Consider the following 21,564-nt stretch of genomic DNA (forward strand, 5'->3'; position numbering starts at 1 on the left):
TTGTCTATGCTCGATCATATGACTGACCAGCCCGTTTCCTTCGGTGTCATCTTTATTGTTTGTTTATACGTAGGTACTTTAGTTTGTAAATTGTAAGTTTGTAGTACCTACCTACCTACATTACAACTGTGAATGAGCACGTGACATGTACCATTATTTACATTGATATTGAAACGAAAGTGTAAAAAATAAAAATAATAATTAATTAATTGTTTAAGAACCTTACAAGTTTATGCAACGTTATGCACTATGAAGCCACTTAGAGTAGTGTGTGACAGATATGTGAATGTGAAATGTAGCGCATAACGTTATGGATTTGTTGGAGAAAATATTTGTAACAAAAAGAAAAAATAATGATACTTATCGGAACACCCAAATCGGAGATAGGTATGTTACATCGCAAAAAGAAAGTTTGACTAGATCAATCTAGTTTAGGGTTTTGTTTGAATATGTTCGAGACACTTACGAGTCAAAAGTGAATGGTATTCGATTCAACCTCGCAAACTGAGCTCAACGCTTCAACGCTGTTAGCTCAATAAGGAATTATCAAATGATAATGAAATACTCCAAACACATGATTGATTCAGGCGTCAGCATAAGCGGGGGAGGGTGTGGGCGATTGTCCGTTCACGACTCACGTCAAGACGAGAGTCGTTTGCTGCTTAATCAATGTTTAGTGTTTACTTGTTATTTACATGCGACTTACAGTCTTGAGTTAGTACACTCGCACATTCCATACAAGTCGGTCGACGGCGGTTTGTGATATAGTGTTGAGAGGCAAGATTCGTGAAGTGCAGTTAATGTGAAACTTCATTTTGTTGATGTTTGCATGTATGTTTCAAGTGCGTTGGCGTGAGACAGATGTTTACATAAGCTACTATGAAATAAAATGAAACTTAGGTAAATTTAAAGTTATATAAACACAGAATACATAATATACATAGATAAACATGATTAAGGAAACTACACAGTCGATGTGGCCAATATTAGGAAAACATAATGCAGACAGACACAACAACAAAACAGTGGTAGTACAATCTATAGGAGAATAATGGATGCGGAAAGTGCAAGAAGTTGTCGAGGTGCCCTTTACCCAATCTTGAATCCATAGCCCAAAATTGTTTATAAATTATAATAAGGTAGAACAAATAAACATGAATACAAACTAACATGTTTTGAAATGTGATTTTTTATAGAGATGTTCATTTATTTACTTATTTCATGGAATATAAACAGCTATTTACACAAAATAAAAATACAATAAAATTTAAAATTATAATTTTAATTACAGATATTCATTAATAGTTTAATGAAGACATTATTATTATTATTATTAATACAAAAATTGTTATGAATTGTTAATAAAAACAATTTTATGGAAATTTATTATTGGTGAAAGTTTTGAAAATATCTGACAAAAATAGACTCTAATGTATAAGATTATTAACTTTTGGTATCACATCTTTTATTTAGCTATTATATGTTTATCTTTTGTAGCTAACTGGTATAAAAAATATTTAAAGATTTAAATAAATTGTTAACAGATCTTGCGGCAAAGCTCTAGAGGAGGTGCGTTTGCTTCTGTATAAAGAGAGTGAGAGGAGTGGAAGAAAAGTGCTTTTTGATTCTACAACAATAGAAAAATTACCAGCTACCAATGATGACAAACCTGACTATGGGAAAACAAATAGATTCCCATGTATTGTGGAGGTGTCAGAGGGGTTCTCTTACTTGGTAAGATTGCTTATAACTTTTAAAAAAAATATTACAATTAGTTTATAAACTCTGAGCTTATATCTGATAACACCAGGGTGTTGCCCACCTCACAACTTTTCGTCACCGCTACTTGTGTGTGTATAATATGTTTAACAGTTGTGTATATTATGCTGACGATGGTGAAAATTGAAATGAGAAAGTTTACTGGACCCATTAAAAAAGTCTTCCTTTTGAATTTGGAATTTGGTAGGTTTTGTAAGTAAATATTTGATTCTTAATGCTAAATTTTCTTATGTTGTTATTGCTATGAATTAGCGATTCCATTGAATAGATTAGTTAGGTTAGGTATGCACTAAGCATAATAATTATGATATTGTGACTGCCTCTACCACAAATCTATATTTCTGTGTGAAATATGAAATTTCTGCTTGGAGTCTTTCATGTATCATCAAAGACACCTGAAGCTTGGTGCTTATTGTCAATGATTTGCCTTTAATCAATCTCTACAGTTAAAAAGAGTGACTCAATATGCTTGTTGGTCCGATATGTGGTTGAAAAGTAAAGAAATATCCTTTTCCCATATGAAAAATGACAAAGTGTACACTATTGGCTCCAAAAAAACTTCACAAGTGGTCAGAAAAGTGCATCATCGTCCTGCCTGGGTCAGAGTCAAAACCTTCATTTTTGTGTAATAGATTTGAAGACATCAGCCAAAGTGTATTGTGTGTATCTTAGATAGTATTGTGATATCTATATAAAATGTACCTTCGACTTACTAGCAAGACTTTGCACCCAGTCACAAGTCACTAACTATTTACCCAAGTTGGCATTCAACATTCCGTAATTTAAAAGAGCTGAAGACTGGCCCTCAATAGTCTTTAGGCTAGAACCCATTGTGCAGCAGATTTTTTTTTTGTTTTATAAGATATAGCCTACTCTAAATGACACAATAAAACAGCTTAAGAAATTTATTGAACAAATTGTATAAATTACCCATGTGTAAATCTATAGACTACGGCCAGGCAGATTAGCTTAAGAACAAACAGAGACTAAATTTCCCATGTTTAAATCAATAGATATGAGATTTAAAGGCCACATTCTTTTTTATTATAATATCCTACTAATATTATAAATGTGAAAGTTTGTATGTCTGGATGTATGTATGAACTTCTTTAACACATAATCTACTGAATAGATTTTGATGAAACTTTACAATAATATAGCTTACACACCAGATTAACATATAGGCTATATTTTATTAATACTTTAGTGTGAATTATACAAAATATAAAAGAAGTGTGATTGTGATGTTGTGATTATCAACTAGCAAGCAAAAGATCAATACATTTTATATGGCAAAACAATGTTTGCCGGGTCAGCTAGTTATATTATAAATACATGTAAGTTTTGAGCTTAATATGGTCTCGGTATGACAAGGTATAAAATTTTCTTTTGGAATTGTCTGAATGTTAAAGCAATTTTAGTGAATTTTTCATGTTTCTATTTGCTACAATAACAGCATTAGGTACCTATGTTATCATATTTACTTATAATAATTATTATCATGCATGTTCTAATATATTGTTTGATAGAGATAGTCACAGTCATGTGATTACTTCATTAAATTATCAATTTAAAATTAAGAAGTTTTGTTTATGTCCGTGTGGAATATTTACTTTGGGCAGCATTTTTTTTTAGAGTAAATAAAATATGCTTAAACATAAATATTTTGCGGGTTTGTACTTGAACTAAATATAATTAAAAAAGCGTGACTTTGTTTGAACTTCTATTCGTACTTTCATCCCCACACAGTTCGAAATGTCAAAGCACTGGAACAAATCTAGAATATATTCTGAATCTCGGAAACGGCTCCATCGATTTTCATAAAATTAAGTATACAGGGGATTTCAAGGGCTAGGTTTCAATTTTAAAAAATGTAGTTTTATCTGTGTTTTAATGTTAGCAGCTACAATAACATTAGAATACTATAATAGCTCCGATGGGACATTGGGTGATCCGGAAAGCAGAAGACCCCGGTTCGAATCCAGATGTCCTATTAGTTTGTTTTTGTTTAAGTTTTGTTCATAAAAATCCGAGCAAGGCTCTGTCGTCCCGATGTTAGTTATTTATTTCTTATCAAGTGCCCAAATACCAAAGTTTCATGTCATCTTCGATAACGACGAACTTTCATAAAGACTTCCATCCTCTATTTCAAGTTTCAACACCTCCAAGTCTTTTTTTCCGCAATAAATAGTAGCCCATCTCTTTTCTCAAGCTTTAGCTAAAGCTATCTCCGTTCTGAATTTCATGAAAATAGGTTCAGTGTTTTAGGCGTGAAAGCGTAACAAACAAACTTACCCTCACATTTATAATATCACAAGCAGGGTTGCAATAATCTTTAGGCAAAAATGCTTTTCTTTCTGGTAACATTGAATTGATATCCATTTGGCCATTACCTCATGGTGATGTCGGTTCGTCATATCCTATTCCTTTGAATTAATAAGAATAGTAATTTTACAACAAGTTATATATATGCGAGACACCCACATATATATTTAATACCTACTCAGTTTACTCATTTATAAACATTCATGACTCGAAATCCAACATGATTGATACATGATTGTGTGATGATGACCTACCGGCATTAAAGGCTGTAGGACAGAGATCAGTTTTGCTAATAATCGGCTATGGGATCATCGAATTGTAGGTATAATATAGTACCACAACGGCGCCTATTTCTGCCGTGAAGTAGTAATGTGTAAGCGGCCATTTGCATTATTTCTACGCATAAACGATCAACAAAATGAATTAGATTAATTGGTAGTAAAAAAATCCTGTTGAATAGTAAATCATATATAATTAGTTTAATAATATTTAGTAAGTATGTATATTGTATGGCAAATATATCTATACAACTTGAAACGATAATAGCATCGACAGCTTAGAAGATGTCGTTGAGATTATCGTAAAAGTGACGTTTGATTGTTTGTCGACTTCGAATATTCGTCTCTGACATTTTCAACTAAGAGAAGGGGTTAGAGCCGATAATATCGAAAAATGTTTCGTTAGTTCAATCGTCGTTTCGACATTGAATACGATGTAACTAAGAGTAGGATTCGACACGACTAATAATAATAATAATAAATCTTTATTTCGAGTATCATGACTCATATTAATTGTTACTAATACAGCAAACTTATTTTCTATGTTAGTACTTATTCTAAACCTATTACTTATTAAGTTACAGATGTGTGTCACCGCTGCACCATTCCGTTAGAAATACTGCAGCAATGACCCACATATCTGCAATCCAACCGGCTCGCAATCATCTTAAGAATGCTGTTGGTACTGCCCCGCACTCTGCTCACCAGGGATCCGCATCTTTTGCGTACAGTCGCATAAAAACAGTCGACCCGTGCATATCCGCGAACATCCCTGATGCGCTACAAAATCGGGGCAGCCCCATCAGCACCCTGAAAGCATTGTTATATTGAACACGAAGCGCGTTGTAGGATTTTCGAGTGTACATGGCCCACAGGTTGCACGTGTAGAAAGTTGTACAAAAGGCTCTGAACAGCGTAATCTTGACGCTGTTTGAGCAACGCACGAATCTGCGAGCCAGCATATTCGCTCTCACCGACAACGCCCTCCGTTCTCTCTCGATTTCCGTGTCGTCCCTGAGGTCGGAAGTCAACATATGACCAAGATATTTAAACGTAGATACTCTCTCCAACGCTGTACCATTGAGCATTACAGATGGTACTTTATTTGGTGTTTTACCACCGGCCTCAAAGACCATCACTTTACTTTTTCTAGCGTTATAGGCAAGACCATGTCCTCCTACATAAGCCTCACATATGGCCATCAGTTGTCTGAGACCACCAATAGACGCACTGAGCAGCACCATGTCGTCTGCGTAGCTTATATTGCCACGATATATAGAATATCGTCTCGTCCCTTATTGTCATAAAAAAAAGTTAAAGCCTGTTGGATAAATATACAAGGCCACTCATTTTAATCGTAATGTATTATTTCTAAAGCGTCATTCCGACCGCTGAGGATCGTAGGTATAAACGGACAAAGAATATTACGAGAGTCGAGACACCCAGGGGCGTGCATTCCATATAGGCATTTATGAAATTGCCTACCTTAATGAGAACCTAATTAATATAATATAACTTAAAATTGGGTAATTTAGATCCATTATTCTATAAGTACTAAACAAAATTTCTATTTAACATCCAACCAGTAAGTTTTAGCGTACTTACATTTAAAACCACAAAATTGACATGTCGAGAGTAAATCATAACTTCAATCTCTTCGTGTTATGTGTGCGATACCAAAATATTATATTATTAAGGTGGGTACTTGTATCTACATTGCCTACTCTGCTAGAAAAGCAATGCACGCCCCTGGACACACCCATTCAATGTTGGTTTCATTTAAGTCCCTAATTACGCGTTGTGTTGTGATAAGAAATTCGTTATCACGAGTTATTGTTATCGTATATAAATATCAACACAGACTCAATTGAGATGTCCGCGTCATGGCACTCAATTCGCCGTTTAGAGCGCCTTTTCACTAGTCGCAAGTCGCGCTGTAGCCGCGCGACAATAGCTGATGCCTTTTCATTACAACTGCAGCCCCGCGACTTGTTTAGATTTGGGTGGCGCACTTCTTCATGCTTCATTACAAAAATGGATTGCAATGAGGAAACGTCGTTGTTGCCCCTGCTTTTGTTTCGGTCATTATGCTAAACGTGCGCTTGCAACATTAACTCGAATGAGACTGATCGCACGCGATTGTCGCGCTGCTCTTTTTAGTATGAAAGTTAAACGCCCCTGAGCAGCGCGATTGTCGCGCTGCTACAGTCGCACCGCTTGCGACCTAGTGAAAAGGCGCCCTTATTCACACCACTCGGTTCTATATTTAGACCATACGATGTTAGCCTTTTCATTTATAGAGTATGCCGTAAGTGGCACTAATGAATCTCGTATCGTACAACTGGCGTTTGATTATGATAAATAAACGTAATACCAGTAAAGGCATGTGATATTTTAGCGTGTGCTGATTCGGTAAAAGTTTACATAAGCATGATGGTAGTTAGTGTGGTGTCGGTAATTTATAAGAGACAAAAATATACAATTCACACATTTATTTTTAGATACATATCCGTAACTGTATTGTTTTGTTGTTATGACGTTTTGTGAAAGCGTTACCTACTGCGAGTCGAAATAATAACTCACGTTCCAGATAACTATTTTTATTTAAGATCAGCTGCGAATACGTCGAAAAAAAATTGAGGTTAACTGTTAACCTCTATTTTGAGAAATGCGCGCACATTAACACAGAGTTGCTTAACTAAGCAGACTACCTACTTCGCTTTTTGTGCCCTTTTATTAGTCTGTTTGGCTTGAAGCGCACTATTCTTCTTTGTATATATATTAATCAAACAAAAACACTATTTCAAGAATGCACAGTATATTATACACATTAAACTTTTCACTAAATCCATTCAATTTCATTAATAATATAAACACAGCACTAATGTTGCACAATACGTCAGCTGTATAGCTACAGATATACTGCTTTAAGCATTTCAGTGACGCGTCTGGCCATTAATACTGTTAAAATAAAAAATAAACAAAAGTTACATTTGAATTTGGAATCTGTCATTTTTATATGATTGTTCATTGAGCTTTCTCATTTTGGCGCCAATAGATTATGTACAATATTTTGCGATATATAAAAGGGGTTGGGTAATAAAGAGAACCGAATCGCTGTGATTGCATTACACAAAGAAGGTAGGGAGTCGAATGCAATTTTTAAAACTCTCCATACGCTTGGTATTAGTGAAATGTTTGTGTACCGGGCTATTAATAGGTACAATGAGACCTCTTCTGTTTGACAGAAAAATATCTGGCCGTCCACGTAGTGTTCGGTCGTAACCTATGTATAGCAGAGTGGTTAGCGATCCTACCTACTAAGCTAGAGGTCCCAGGTGCAAGCATTTATATGATGAATATAGATGTTTGTTTCCGAGTCATGGATGTTTAAATGTCTTTATGTATGTTTATATGAATATATGTATGTTTAAGTAAGTATGATTGTATTAAATATATCATTGTCTTGTAACCCATAACACAGGCTATATGTGCTTAACTTACAAACAAAAAGTGCCCAACGCGACAAAAGTAGTTTTAACTTCAATAAAACAAAAAGACGAGATTCAGTACGCAAATAGATTGATAGCTAAGCGACAAGGTTCCTTATACTCTCAAGAACAAACGAGATGAGTGTATGACGAAATTAATTCTGAATGTCTACAATCATGTGACTTGGTCATGAATAGCGGAATCTCGTATGCATTGCCTTGTTATTGTGACTTCCCCGTTATTACTACTGGTATCTCCATATCTTGAATTAGGGTTGCCAACTTTATAAGGAGTGTTAATAAAAATCTAAAGGAAGGTTAAATTTAGAGTAATTCACAAACACACACACAAACACGCACTCTCACCAAACCACACACGCACAAGTATCATGTCTTATTATAAATATTGTAAATCCGTTATTAGATGTAAGTCCTACAAAATAGTATTATTATAACCTAATTTAAGTTCTGTGGACTTTGTGATGTTTTAAATAAATAAATAAACTATACTATTACTGGTTTTCACTAAATTATACTTTTTACTGTTGAACAAAAATAAAAAATACAAAATACTGTTTTCAGCATGCAAACACATTATGTGTTATACTTACTAGCTCACACTTTGTTTTATTTAGTCAGAGTAGTAGCCACAAACAAATCACACCGAGTTTCTGAACGAATCTGTCAATGTCAAATATTCAAGACTGTCAGTGACAGACATGAGAGTGTATGCGTTCTCGTTCTCATTCTCAGGACATATAACCTTTTTTTTACGTGAACCGTGAATTACCTCATTTATTTTAATTTTAGTTATAATTGTGGTATGCGTATGAAGTTTTTAAACAAGATTAAATTAGTAAGTTCAAAAAAATATGTATTTAAAACAATAAATAAATAAAATACTGTTCATTTTTCTAAAATACTGTTTAATATTCTTCACAGACCTGAAAATACTTTATTTCTTGTAAAAAAAAGTTGGTAACCCTATCTTGAATACACATGTTTGAAGTATATTTACATTTACATACATAAAAATTATTGTTTCGTTTGTGTTTTTCTAAAGCTGCCCAGTTCAAAGTCAACAAATATAGGTTGCGGATAAGTATTTACCAACATTTATACTATTCGTACTAAAACCTCCGAAACATGCTGCATGTTATGGTTTTTATACAACTTCAGTCGACAATACAATCAAAAAATAAATATTAACTCAAAAGTTTGGATTCTACATTTATTCTACAATATACTACTACTTCCCACGGACGAGTAAAAAAAGAAGGACTCCGCGCCATGATATTAGCAAGTGAGGCACCTTTATGCTAGTGTGTGTGCGGTTACGGGGGATACCAGTTACAAAAATTTTTCCCCGTAAATAATCATATATGACCGAAAATACTTTTATAGTATCGTTTTTACACTTTTTCACAACGCACGACGGCATTTTTAAATATTTTATTGCGCCGCAAACTGATCTGTTACAGTCGATGGCAAGTCTCATAACGGCGGCCGATCGGCTTGTATTAGTGTAAGTGTGTACGTGGGGGTATGTATTTACACGTTTACCCGGCATTTTTTGGTGCTACACTGTTATGTCAGGTGACACGGAGTCCTTCTTTTTTTACTCGTCCGTGGTTATGGTTTAAGTATTATTCTGATCGGTTCAGTAGTCTCGGGTCGCCCGACAGAAGTGATAACTTAAACTAAACTAAGTTGAACTATTTTATATTTAAATTTTTTAACTTGATTAAAGCTTAGGTTATTACTTAAATTTCATGTTTTTTTTATGGAATAGGAGGACAAACGAGCGTACGGGTCACCTGGTGTTAAGTGATCACCGCCGCCCACATTCTCTTGCAACACCAGAGGAATCATAAGAGCGTTGCCGGCCTTTAAGGAAGGTGTACGCGCTTTTTTTGAAGGTACCCATGTCGTATCGTCCCGGAAACACCGCCCAAGGAAGATCATTCCACAGCTTAATAGTACGAGGGAGAAAGCTCCTTGAAAACCGCATTGTGGAGGACCGCCACACATCCAGATGGTGGGGATGATATCCTAATTTGTGGCGTGTCCTGCGAAGGTGGAATTTCATGTATATTAATATGATAATAATTAATAAAATATTTTATTGATTATAAAATGTATTTTATTCTTAGTAACAATTCTTGAATAATACATCTAAGAACATTATAAGTATGAATATTTAATCCTATGAAAGTAACAATTGGCTTATGGTAGCTATATTAAGCAACGAAATTTTTACATTGTTCCTCATATAAAAATCTTGCAAACACGGCTTTTAAAGTTAATTATTGAATATTAACGAATATGGTTGTATGGGTTTGAAGTTTGAACCCTTTGCCTGCCTTGACGATGAAACCTAAAAAAAAATAATAAGTGTCGCGAACTTTAGAAAATTTCTGGAAATTTTTATTTATTGAAGTGAAACTTCTTTAGGCGCATGAGGATAATTTTTTTAAGTGTGAAACGCAATAATAATAATCTATACTAATATTATAAAGCCGCAGTGTTTGTTATTATGGTACTCTGGTATTACTGGTCCGATTTGAATGATTCTTTCAGTGTTGGGTAGTCCATTTATCGAGGAAGGCTATAAGCTATGTTGTGTGTTTTTTTTTTCAAAATTAGGGTTCCGTAATAAAATTGCTATTTTGTAACACAAGGTGTAAAATCGAAAACCTATTTTTGCGTGCGCTGCAAAAACTATTGACAATAGAACAAAATGATGTTACAGGCTATAATATAGGCAATATTTTATTACTTATAAAACTATCGCGTAAATTATACTTTATATGGCAAAACAACGTTTGCCGGGTCAGCTAGTATATAATATATAAATATAGCGTCACGAAGATGTGCAGAATTTTAGTCGAAGAAGAGGGAGAGAGCGATTGAGACCGATAGAGAGAGAGTGAGATCGTGTGAACGTACATGAAACACATAGCCATGGATTGAGAGTACACAGCAAGCGAGTGAGAAAGATCGAAAGAGAGAGAGTGAGATAGTGTGAACGTCGCATCACGCACAGTGAGTGGGAGAGAGCTAGTGAGAAAGATTGAGATGTAAACAAATACACTTGGAGATTTTCAAAAAATATTACTGAGCAATTTGAAACAATTCTTTTAAAACCAAATTTTAAAGTTTTGACTCGACATTGAAAATAGTTGTTTTATGTGCATACTGTGTTGTCATTAATGTGACGAGTTTCTATTTTTAAAATAACAAACGTAATCGGGTGTCGAAATGCGAAACAAAAACTCTAGTTTTTGTGATGGCAGCTGTTAGGTGTTAATGATCTCACGAGCGGTCAAGGCAAAAGTACTGACATTATTGTAATTATGTACAATTTTAATAAGTAACTATGATAAATTATTATCAATAAAGGGCTATGCTTTTTCAAATTCTATCTATCTAAGTAAGAAGTGGAGGCTTTCTTATTCAAGATGGAATAAGTGACATTTAGGTTTTTTATGTCTGTACATCTTAACATATAAAATATTTTAACTAACTATTAGAAACACTACTTATGTAAAACTATAATTACTTACGTCTTATGCTTATTTCTAGTGATAACATCCATATAACGTCTTCACAGCTATAATAAGTATTACGTTTTATTTTATCTTTGTATTTTTCAGCTGTTCGTATTAAATTTGCAGAAATTTGTATTGTTAAAATATAGAATAATTGATTAATGATTAGTATAAGATTAATAGTGTATATAGTGTTACTTACTTACTTGAATACATAAATAAATATTGTATATATAAATTACGTGTCACGTTGTTTGTCCTCAATGGACTCCTAAACTAATGAACGGATTTTAATGGTGATTACTTCATGGAGTACAGTTTGGTCCAACTAGAGAGATAGGATAGTTTTTATTTATATTTTCAATATTTGTTTTGTATGAACATATTTTCTATGAGAGAATTTAGTGACGCACGGTTTGACAGTTCCACTTTGAAACAATTTCATTATAACAACAGGGAGCATTTTTTTACGAAATAATTCTTGATGTTTTGAAATATTATTGGCAAATTCCTATAAAACAGTATATGTTTTTACTATCTACAGAACAATGTCTGTCGGGTCAGCTAGTATTATATATAAAATCGAAGTGTCTGTTAATAATATTAAAATAACAGCAGCTAATATTTTAGTTTATATATAATACTTATAAGTTCAGATATTAAATAAATCTCTGAAACATATGGCCTAAACACATGATCGGATTTGGTACGACCGAACCATCGGACGCGGTCTGGTAGTGGACCGTATTCAATGTTATGCCGCACTGTCCATCGAACAAATTATTAGCGTCCGGACGAATTGGTGCGAGGCGCCCTACGGACCGTCCGATGGTCCGGCCAAATCCGACCATGCGTTTAGGTTGTTAGGGGTTCTTTTATTATATAAAATTTATTAAGGTTTTGAGTAAAATTTAAACCGATTCCAATACTCAGATTGTAGAAACTTAAATAACAGACAAAGCGCCTTTTACAATTATGTAAGTTGTATTTATTCGAGTATGGCGTTCCATATTACTGTAAAAACCGCCGTTCACTAATTCAATACGTGAAGTGCGGATTTCACGTTTTGGCCATAGACAATAGAGGTACTTCAGACTACTCAAGTCAACAAAATTTATTAATCGCCTAAATATACGGTCGGATTTGGTACAGCCGGACTGTCGGTCCGGCGTCGTTCTCGGTACGGTCCGGACAATGTGAGATACCATCAGATATGGTGTGTTACCAGATGCTGCAGCGCATCAGGCATGTTCGTTGAGGGTGGGGTCCCTGACTTCTTCGCTGTAATAAGAACGAGAATCGCGACATTGTGGAGTCGATTACGCAGCTCAAAAAAATAAAATCCTCACGGCTATATCTGACGATATCAGGAGCCCTATATATAAACGATGGATATCTGTTCACATGGAGAATAACAAAAAATAAATTGGACTTGTAAATAACATTATGAATTTTTATATTTTGGACACCACACCCTTATACAGTGATAGTTTTCTAGTTTTTAAGTTTACTTTTAATTGGAATAAAGAATTAGAATTAATGTTACCAGATCGCGTCCGACGAATTTGTGCGTGGCGCCCACGGACCGATGGTCCGGCCGTACCAAATCCGATCATGTGTTTAGGCTATGAGACAACTAGCACTAAAGGGCAATTCGTTTGAAATACAGTGTGTTCCGAATTTACATAAACGCGTTAAGGATGTTAAGGGTTTATACTTTCCCTATTAATTGCATTCTTTTTTTAGCATTAATAAAGTTATTATAATCAGAGTAATAGTCTAAGGAGTTTTTTTTTAAATGAAAATAAGGGACGACACAAGCAGGACGTTCAGCTGATGGTAATTGATACGTCCTGCCCATTACAATTCAGTGCCCTCAGGATTATTAAAAAACCCAAAAATTCTGAGCGGTACTACAACTGCGCCTTGAGACATAAGATGTCAACGCTCATTTGCCCAGTAATTTCACTAGCTACGTCGCCCTTCAGACCGAAACACTGTAATGCTTACATATTACTGCTTCACGGCAGAAATAAGCGCCGTTGTGTTACCCATAATCTAGCCGGCATCCTGTGGTAGCGGCCTCCCACTGGTAGATTAGCTCAATATTGGTATGTCGTGGACATCTTTCATTTTATCATCCTATATTATGTTTTTGTCCAGTACAAGGGTCCGGCGAGCGACGCAGGAACCCTCGGTGAGATGATATTCGGCGCCGTCGCTATGAACTGCAAAAGCGTCTCCTTGAAGATACACATTATGAACGACCCCAAAAGGTAGGCCAATTATATTATATCCGCTTACCGAGTTAGTAAGTCTTTTATTGGGCGATGTATATGCTTTTACAACATGAATGAAAATGTACAAATGTGTTAGCAAATTCACAAGAATTGTTAAAATTGTTTGTGTGGTACTATAAGATAAATGATTTTAGAAAATTTATTGAAGTAGGCGTAATTTTGCAGAAATCCATAATTATACAAATGATTTGAGTTTTATTTAGTGTTAATTCCGCCAATCTCGTGCCAGATTTTGGCGAGACAACACGTCGCGAGGATGCCTCTTGTAGAGGCGAAACACGTGTCGAATTGTTTAAAGACAAATATTTGGCAATATTGGCGGAATTAACACTAAAGAAAACTCAAAGCATTTGTATAAATAATTTTCTTAATAAAACTACCTAATAATAATAATACCTATTCTTAATAATTTAAATGAAATTTTTTATGTACATACGAGTATATTGTAACTAAATTAAAAATAATAAACCCACTGAGATTCTTGCGCCCGTCCTTGGTAATAGGTAGTAGTTTTTTGGCGTTCAATATTTAAAATCCAATTTTAAATAAATATAATTGAATTTCAATTTAAGTTTTGACACAAACATTTTTATTGCCTATCCAAAATTTACTCGCGGTGTTTTTGGGCTAATATGACCCGAATAAGTTAAATTTTCCAAGCAAACTGACCATACGATCTTATATTTATTCAAATTTTAAATTCAAATTCAAAAACACTTTATTCATGTAGGTCACGGAAATGACATGTCAAAAAAATATTGTTTCTTATTGAATTTACCGCTACTTCGTAAAGGGTTGAGCTAATGAGAAGAATTAGCAAGAAACTCATTGCCACTCTTTTAAGTCAAGATTTACATTTTAATTGTTTTACAAATCATTTCAATTACAATATATGCAAAGTGACGCAACAAAAATACTCAAATGTCAAAAACTGAAAGGCTTTACACGAGTAAGTCAAAAAAAGAAAAAAAAGTAAATTAATACTAATTATAAACACAAGAGTTATTGAGTATAGTAGGTGCATCAATCCACACATACCGTAAATAAATAGAGGCATTATGTGAGCATTTCATAAAAAAAATATATAATAACTTTAACTTTAAAGGAAATAATAATAATAAAAAACACATCAAGCAGACCTCCCGGTAAGAAGATCATCCAGCCACCACGAGTAGCACCCGTTCACGAGCATGACGCATGGACCAGCCATCGCCTCCCTCGACCATATTTTAGGGAAGGGAACGACGAGCTTATGGTTAAAGTAATTCATAGCTCCTTTGCAACATTGCTTAAATTATTGTGTTATTATCCATCACACTACACATTCTATTACAATCTAATAATTATATTAAATCATGTAACATAAAGTAGGACAAACGAGCGTAAGGGTCACCTGGTGTTAAGTGATCACCACCGCCCAAATTCTCTTGCAACACCAGAGGAATCACAGGAGTATTGCCGGCGTTTAAGGAAGGTGTACGCGCTTTTTTTAAGGTACCGTATCGACCCGGAAAGATCGCACTAGGAAGCTCATTGCACAGCTTTGTTGTAGGTACATGGAGGTGAGTTCCTTAAAAACCACACTGTGGAGAATGATATCCTAATTTGTGGCGTGTCGTGCGATTGTGATTTGACTGAGACAGCCTTTTTAATCGTAATGGATATACATTATATTATATCCATATAACGCGGTACCCTTATAACGCTGTTTTGTATTACGCCATTTGCACTATGCGTATAACGCGGGCAATTATAGCTCGCTACGCATCCAGATGTTGATCATATTCTAATTTGTGGGTGTCGTATGACGGTGGAATTCGGCGGAAGAAATCAGGTCTAACAGCTTTTCGGAACACTCCCCGTGACAGATTCGGTAGAAGACACACAATGAACCGTCGTCTCTACGCAACGCCAAGTGATATTGAGCCGTTCATAGACCACTGGATCCCTGACAATTCGAGCAGCTCTGCATTGCACGCGGTCAATCGGCGTTGAACCTACACATTTAAAGGATTAAAATGCGTGTAATTATTATGGTGTTTTTACATTAGATTTTTGCCTAAAAGTTACATTTTTATTTTAGTTAACCCGACGTTACAAGACCTTTCCAGATCTCGTTTTCAGGGGGACTGTTCTCCTGAAAATGTAACTTTTACGTAAAAAATGTAATGTAAAAACACAGTTAGAATAACACGCGTTTTAATCGTTTAAAAATAGTTTATTTAAATTTCCTACATCATGTAGGTTCAACGCCGTTAGACTGCGTGCAGCGCAGAGCTGCTCAAATTGTCGGGACAGTTAAAATTACAAGCGTTTTAATCCTTTCAAAGTGTTTTATTTATACGTGTAACGCTCGCGTTAATCAAACCTAAACACGCCACAAGTTAGGATATCATCCCCACCATTTGGATGTGTGGCGGTCCTCCACAGTGCGGTTTTCAAGGAGCTTTCTTCCTCGTACTACAAAGCTGTGGAATGATGAGCTTCCTTATGCGGTGTTTCCGCGACGATACGACATGGGTACCTTCAAAAAAAGCGCATACTCCTTCCTTAAAGGCCGGCAACACTCCTGTGATTCCTCTGGTGTTGCAAGAAATTGTGGGCGGCAGTGAACACCAGGTGACCCGTACGCTCGTTTGTCCTCCTATTCCATAAAAAAAAAACAGCATTCGCTGCTTAAATTAGTAGTTATTACCGAACACAGGCAACCGTAACTAGTACTGTGTTGATTTAAACAATGCCCATTAGTTATGGCGAGCAATTGATAATTTACACGTAATTGTAAACTGTCGAGATTAATGAATAGATTGCACGTTGCTCTATGAAGGTTTATAAGCACCTTGTTGCAACACATTGCATATTTTCGAATTAGTAAATCTGTGTATCTTTCATGTTCAATTTAATGGTTGAAGAATTGAGTCGTCGGATATTGTATTATTACTAATATCTGGTTGACCGAGCCTTGCTCGGATTTTTAAGAATGTACAAAACTTGACCAGAAATAACTAATAGGACATCTGGATTCGAACTGGGGTCTTCTGAGCTGTTATATAGTCTCGTATATAGTTGCGAAATTTACCTTTGTATTCTAATGTTATTGTAGCTGTTTCTCATTAAAACACGGATAAAACTACATTTTTTAAAATTGAAATCTACCTGCATCCGAAACTACCTGTATACTAAATTTCATTAAAATCGTTGGTGCCGTTTCCGAGATTCAGCATATATATATACAAGAATTACTCGTATAAAGATATAAGATTTAGTAATCTGTTGTGGCAAACTCATACTGTAATATAATTCATATCTAGATTGATGTGCACGAAAGTGTTTGGCGTGCCAACGTCGCGACGGATAAGTCACATGGACCGCAGAACGGACGCAAACAGCTTCTCCAGCGTTGGGATGGAGGCGTCTTCTCCACTCAACGTTCCGCTGGCCGACGGAGTCTCTATGAGCTTCTCGATAGATAGGAATGATTCAGGTATTTTTATTTTTTTATTTATTTGAATAGGTACAACAGAATGTCATACAACAAATACATAACTTACAAGAAAACTTTGAGCTAAATACAAGATAGGCTTTTGACTGAGACAGCCTTGTAATCGCAATGGAGGTACACTATATCCCTTATAACACGATTTTTTATAACGGCGTTTTACTATATAAGACGGGCAATAGTCCAAATAACTTGGGGATTTCCCACATATACATATTTATATACTGTGATATTTATAATAATTTATATATTTTATTATTAGCTTCGCGTACCGTTGCACATGTGTCAATTGTGTTATTACAAAATATATTTTTTATTTAATTTGTGAATTAAAATCCTTAGTAAAATTGTAAAACTAGGCAAAAAATTGGTGATTAATTATTATTATTACGAATTACGTGATCGTAAAAACGCGTTATATGGTACAGCCCGTTATAACGCGCTTTCCTATACGCTAGTTCACTCTACCGCGTTATAGGAAAGATTCCTGTATTTATAAACCAACAACAATGGAATGACATTCACAATATCTCTTTCGTGGATGTTGTTCGATAATAGTTTATTTCAATGTAGAAAGTACTTACGTGAGTTGTTTGATTAACCGCTTGCAAATTAAAATAAGCCGAGTTTTAGTAAAACACATACAAAGCATTTTGTATAATTGGTGTATGCTCACAAGTTGTATGATTTACAAATAATCACACACATACCTTCGTAGATGTTGCACAAACTGTGTAAACAGTTTAATGTAGAAAGCTTCTTTAATACGATAAAAATCATAGGTATTATATAACCTGAGGGTTGAAGAAGACAGACCAAAATTTACGAACCATACGTGACAACGGTTGGCAGTCAGTCTCTAAGAGCGCTCGGACGGAACCCGAGAAGTCGCGGGTTCGAGTCCCGCATCGTTCATAAATTTTGGTTACAAATTTAATTTGTATAATATCATAGATTTCATTTATTGATTTAATTTGAGATCGATGACATAAATATAACATTTGTGTGAATGCAGTATTACTCAATATGTGCACGACCTTATATCATTACATTTGCAGTCGCCAGTTATTGGTTACGAGGTACCGTTAACTGATAGTTAATGATTGTATAATATTAAGTTGAGTTTAATCAATACTTCAATACTAATATTATAAAGAGGCAAGATTTGATTGTACATTTGTTTGTTTGCATTGAATAGGCTCGGAAACTACTGAACCGATTTGAAAAATTCTTTCACTTTCACAAGCTACACTATCCCCGGGTGACATAGGCTATATTATATTTTCTTAAAAGTTAGGGATCCTTACTAAAAGTCCAATAAAGTAACCCAAGGTGTAAAAGAATTGCCTAAAAATTATAAATAGTGTCGCGACAGCATAATAATAATAATATTCAAACACTTTTTACACAAATTATCTTGCCCCAAGTTAATGTTTATGGGTTACAAGACAATGATATATTTAATACAATATACTTACTTAAACATACAATATCCGGACGACCGAGCCTTGCTCGGATTTTTAAGAATGTACAAAACTTGAACAAAAAAAAAAGCTAATAGGACATCTGGATTCGAACCGGGGTCTTCTGCTTTCCGGATTACCCAATGTCCCATCTGAGCTATAATAGTCTTGTATATAGTGGCGAAATTTACCTTTGTATTCTAATGTTATTGTAGCTGTTTCTCATTCAAACATGGATAAAACCATTTTTTTTAAATTGAAACCTAGCTAGATCGATTTATCACCCCCGAAATCCCCTGCATACTTAATTTTATGAAAATCGTTGGAGCCGTTTCCGAGATTCAGATTATATATATACAAGAATTGCTCGTTTAAAGATATAAGATAAATTCATATAAACATACATAAATACATTTAAACATCCATGACTCGGAAACAAACATCTATATTCATCATATAAATGCTTGCACCTACCGGGATTCGAACCCTGGACCTCTAGCTTAGTAGGTAGGATCGCTAACCACTCGGCTATACAGGTATATGTTATGAGAGTTCTTATATTTTAAAAATTTAATCGAAATAACTTATTGCGTGCTGAGTGCCTTGTATACGCGGACGGAGTTGCGGGGAATCATCTAGTCATTTATAAAATCAGTAGGTGCAAATGAAAATAGCTGCTCAATGTAAGCTAAACTATTATTGATAACATGTTATTACATTGTAACGTTAGTTTATATACCGTCTTATGTAAATATATATAATGATTATCATAAATTATTGACTCTGTTACACTAGTAGTACTTTTCACATGTGGTAGTTTTTTTTTAATATACTATAGGAAGACAAACCAGCTTGCGAGCTACCTAGCAAGTGATAATACAGGATTTTTCGGAGTTATTTTTAGATTTTTGTACCTCGCACTGTGTTACTTTTTTTTATTTAATATAACATGAAATGTCTATGAAGTAGGTACGTAGCTGTGAGTTACAGCTATTATCTTGCATAAAATAAAATAATTGTAAAGTAATAAATTTTTAGAAAATAAATACCTTTTATGCCTTTATCTACACCCATGCTTTTTCAAATTCAAAAACACTTCATTCATGTAGGTCACAAAAATGACACTTATGAATGTCAAAAAATATATATAAATATTGTTTCTTATTGAATTTACCGCTACTTCGTAAAGGGTTGAGCTAATGAGAAAAAGTAGCAAGAAACTCATTGCCACTCTTTCAAGTCAAGATTTACATTTTAGTTGTTTTACAAATCATTTCAATTACAATATATGCAAAGTGACGCAACAAAAATACTCAAAAGTCAAAAACTGAAAGGCTTACATGAGTAAGTCAAAAAAAAAAAAAAAAAGTAAATTAATACTTATAAACACAAGAGTTATTGAGTATAGTAGATGCATCAATCCACACATACCGTGAATAGTTGTAACGTTAGTTTATATACCGTCTTATGTAAATACAGTGAAACTTGGTTAAGTGGGACCTGGATAAGTGAGAAACCTCCATAACTGGAACTCATGCTGAGGTCCCAACACTTTGGCACTGAATTACCTCTGTTAGTGGGACGAGGTAAACCTCTATATCTGGGATTTGTTCTTTCGATTTATCATCATAGATAACATTGTTTGTTTACTCATTCTTATTCTATCCACAAATTCCACACGTAATTCCAAGTACGTAAGTACAAATTTTGAGCTTCAATTACCTTCAGTTTTAGTTTCGCTTTACTATCATACATATGTTTATTTGAAAAATGTCAAAACGAAAGCTACAATCGTTATCATTACGTGAAAAACTGAAGTTAATATCCGTTTATGAAAGTGGGAAGACACGCGAACCCTCTGTAAATGAGACAGATATTTATTTATACCTGTATATCTGAGACACTGGGTGAGACAGTCTGAGACAGTGGAATACCTCTATAAGTGAAACGACATTGCAGGTCCCTTCATGTCTCACTTAACCAGGTTTCACTGTATATATATATATTATCATCAATTATTTACTAAAGTTATTGTGACACTAGTACTTTTGACACGTGGTTGTTTGTTTTTATGGTTTAGGAAGACGTAGCTGCTTGCGAGCTACAGTTGTTAGTAAGCGATAGTACAGATTTTTTTTTTGGAGAAATTCTTAGATTTTTAATCTTTTTTTTCCCTTGTATTTGCAGCTTTTATTTATTTAATACTAGCTTTTACCCGCGACTTCGTAATACAATAGTTACTCTGGGCAGCATTTTTTATCTATACTAATAATATTATAAAGCTGCAGTGTTTGTTTGTTTGAACGCGCTAATCTCTGGTACTACTGGTCCGATTTTAATGTATCTTTCAGTGTTGGGTAGTCCATTTATCGAGGAAGGCTATAGGCTATGTTTTTTTTTTCAAAATTAGGGATCCGTAATAAAATTGCTATTTTGTAACACAAGGTGTAAAATCGAAAACCTAGTTTTGCGTGCGCTGCAAAAACTATTGACAATAGAACAAAATGATGTACAGGCAATATTTTACTACTTATAAAACTATCGCGTGAATTATACTTTATATGGCAAAACAACGTTTGCCGGGTCAGCTAGTTTTTTAATATACTCAGTTATCCAAATGATTTGAGTTTTCTTTGGTGTTAATTCCGCCAATATTTGTGTTTAAACAATACGACACGTGTTTTTCCTCTACACGAGGCATCCTCAGGACGTGTTGAGTCGCCAAAATCTTGCACGAGTCTTTGGCGACTCAATAGTCTTGTTGTTTAAAGACAAATATTGGCGGAATAACACTAAAGAAAACTCAAATCATTTGGATAATTATGGATTTCCGCAAAGTAACGCCTATTTCAATAAATTATACTCAGTAATACATTAC

The 21,564-nt window shown here is 34.6% G+C and overlaps 1 protein-coding gene across 3 annotated transcripts in view; it reads left to right on the forward strand.

The window, feature by feature from the left end:
* The first annotated feature begins 92 nt into the window (after positions 1-92).
* The window catches only part of LOC126977375 (folliculin-interacting protein 2), a 55,391-nt gene continuing 33,919 nt past the window's right edge, over positions 93-21,564 (forward strand). Inside the window, exons 1-4 of one of the 3 annotated variants that reach the window (XM_050826136.1) lie at positions 93-387; positions 1,545-1,734; positions 13,588-13,700; positions 17,036-17,208. In XM_050826136.1, the coding sequence (XP_050682093.1) occupies positions 311-387; positions 1,545-1,734; positions 13,588-13,700; positions 17,036-17,208 (553 nt within the window). In that variant the 5' untranslated portion in view covers positions 93-310. Of the gene's footprint in view, positions 388-428; positions 901-1,023; positions 1,140-1,544; positions 1,735-13,587; positions 13,701-17,035; positions 17,209-21,564 lie in introns of those variants that run through there. The other 2 variants (XM_050826137.1, XM_050826138.1) reach the window with 2 other exon arrangements.

Source organism: Leptidea sinapis, chromosome 45, assembly GCF_905404315.1.
Source record: "Leptidea sinapis chromosome 45, ilLepSina1.1, whole genome shotgun sequence".
Classification (NCBI taxonomy): Eukaryota; Metazoa; Arthropoda; class Insecta; order Lepidoptera; family Pieridae; genus Leptidea; species Leptidea sinapis.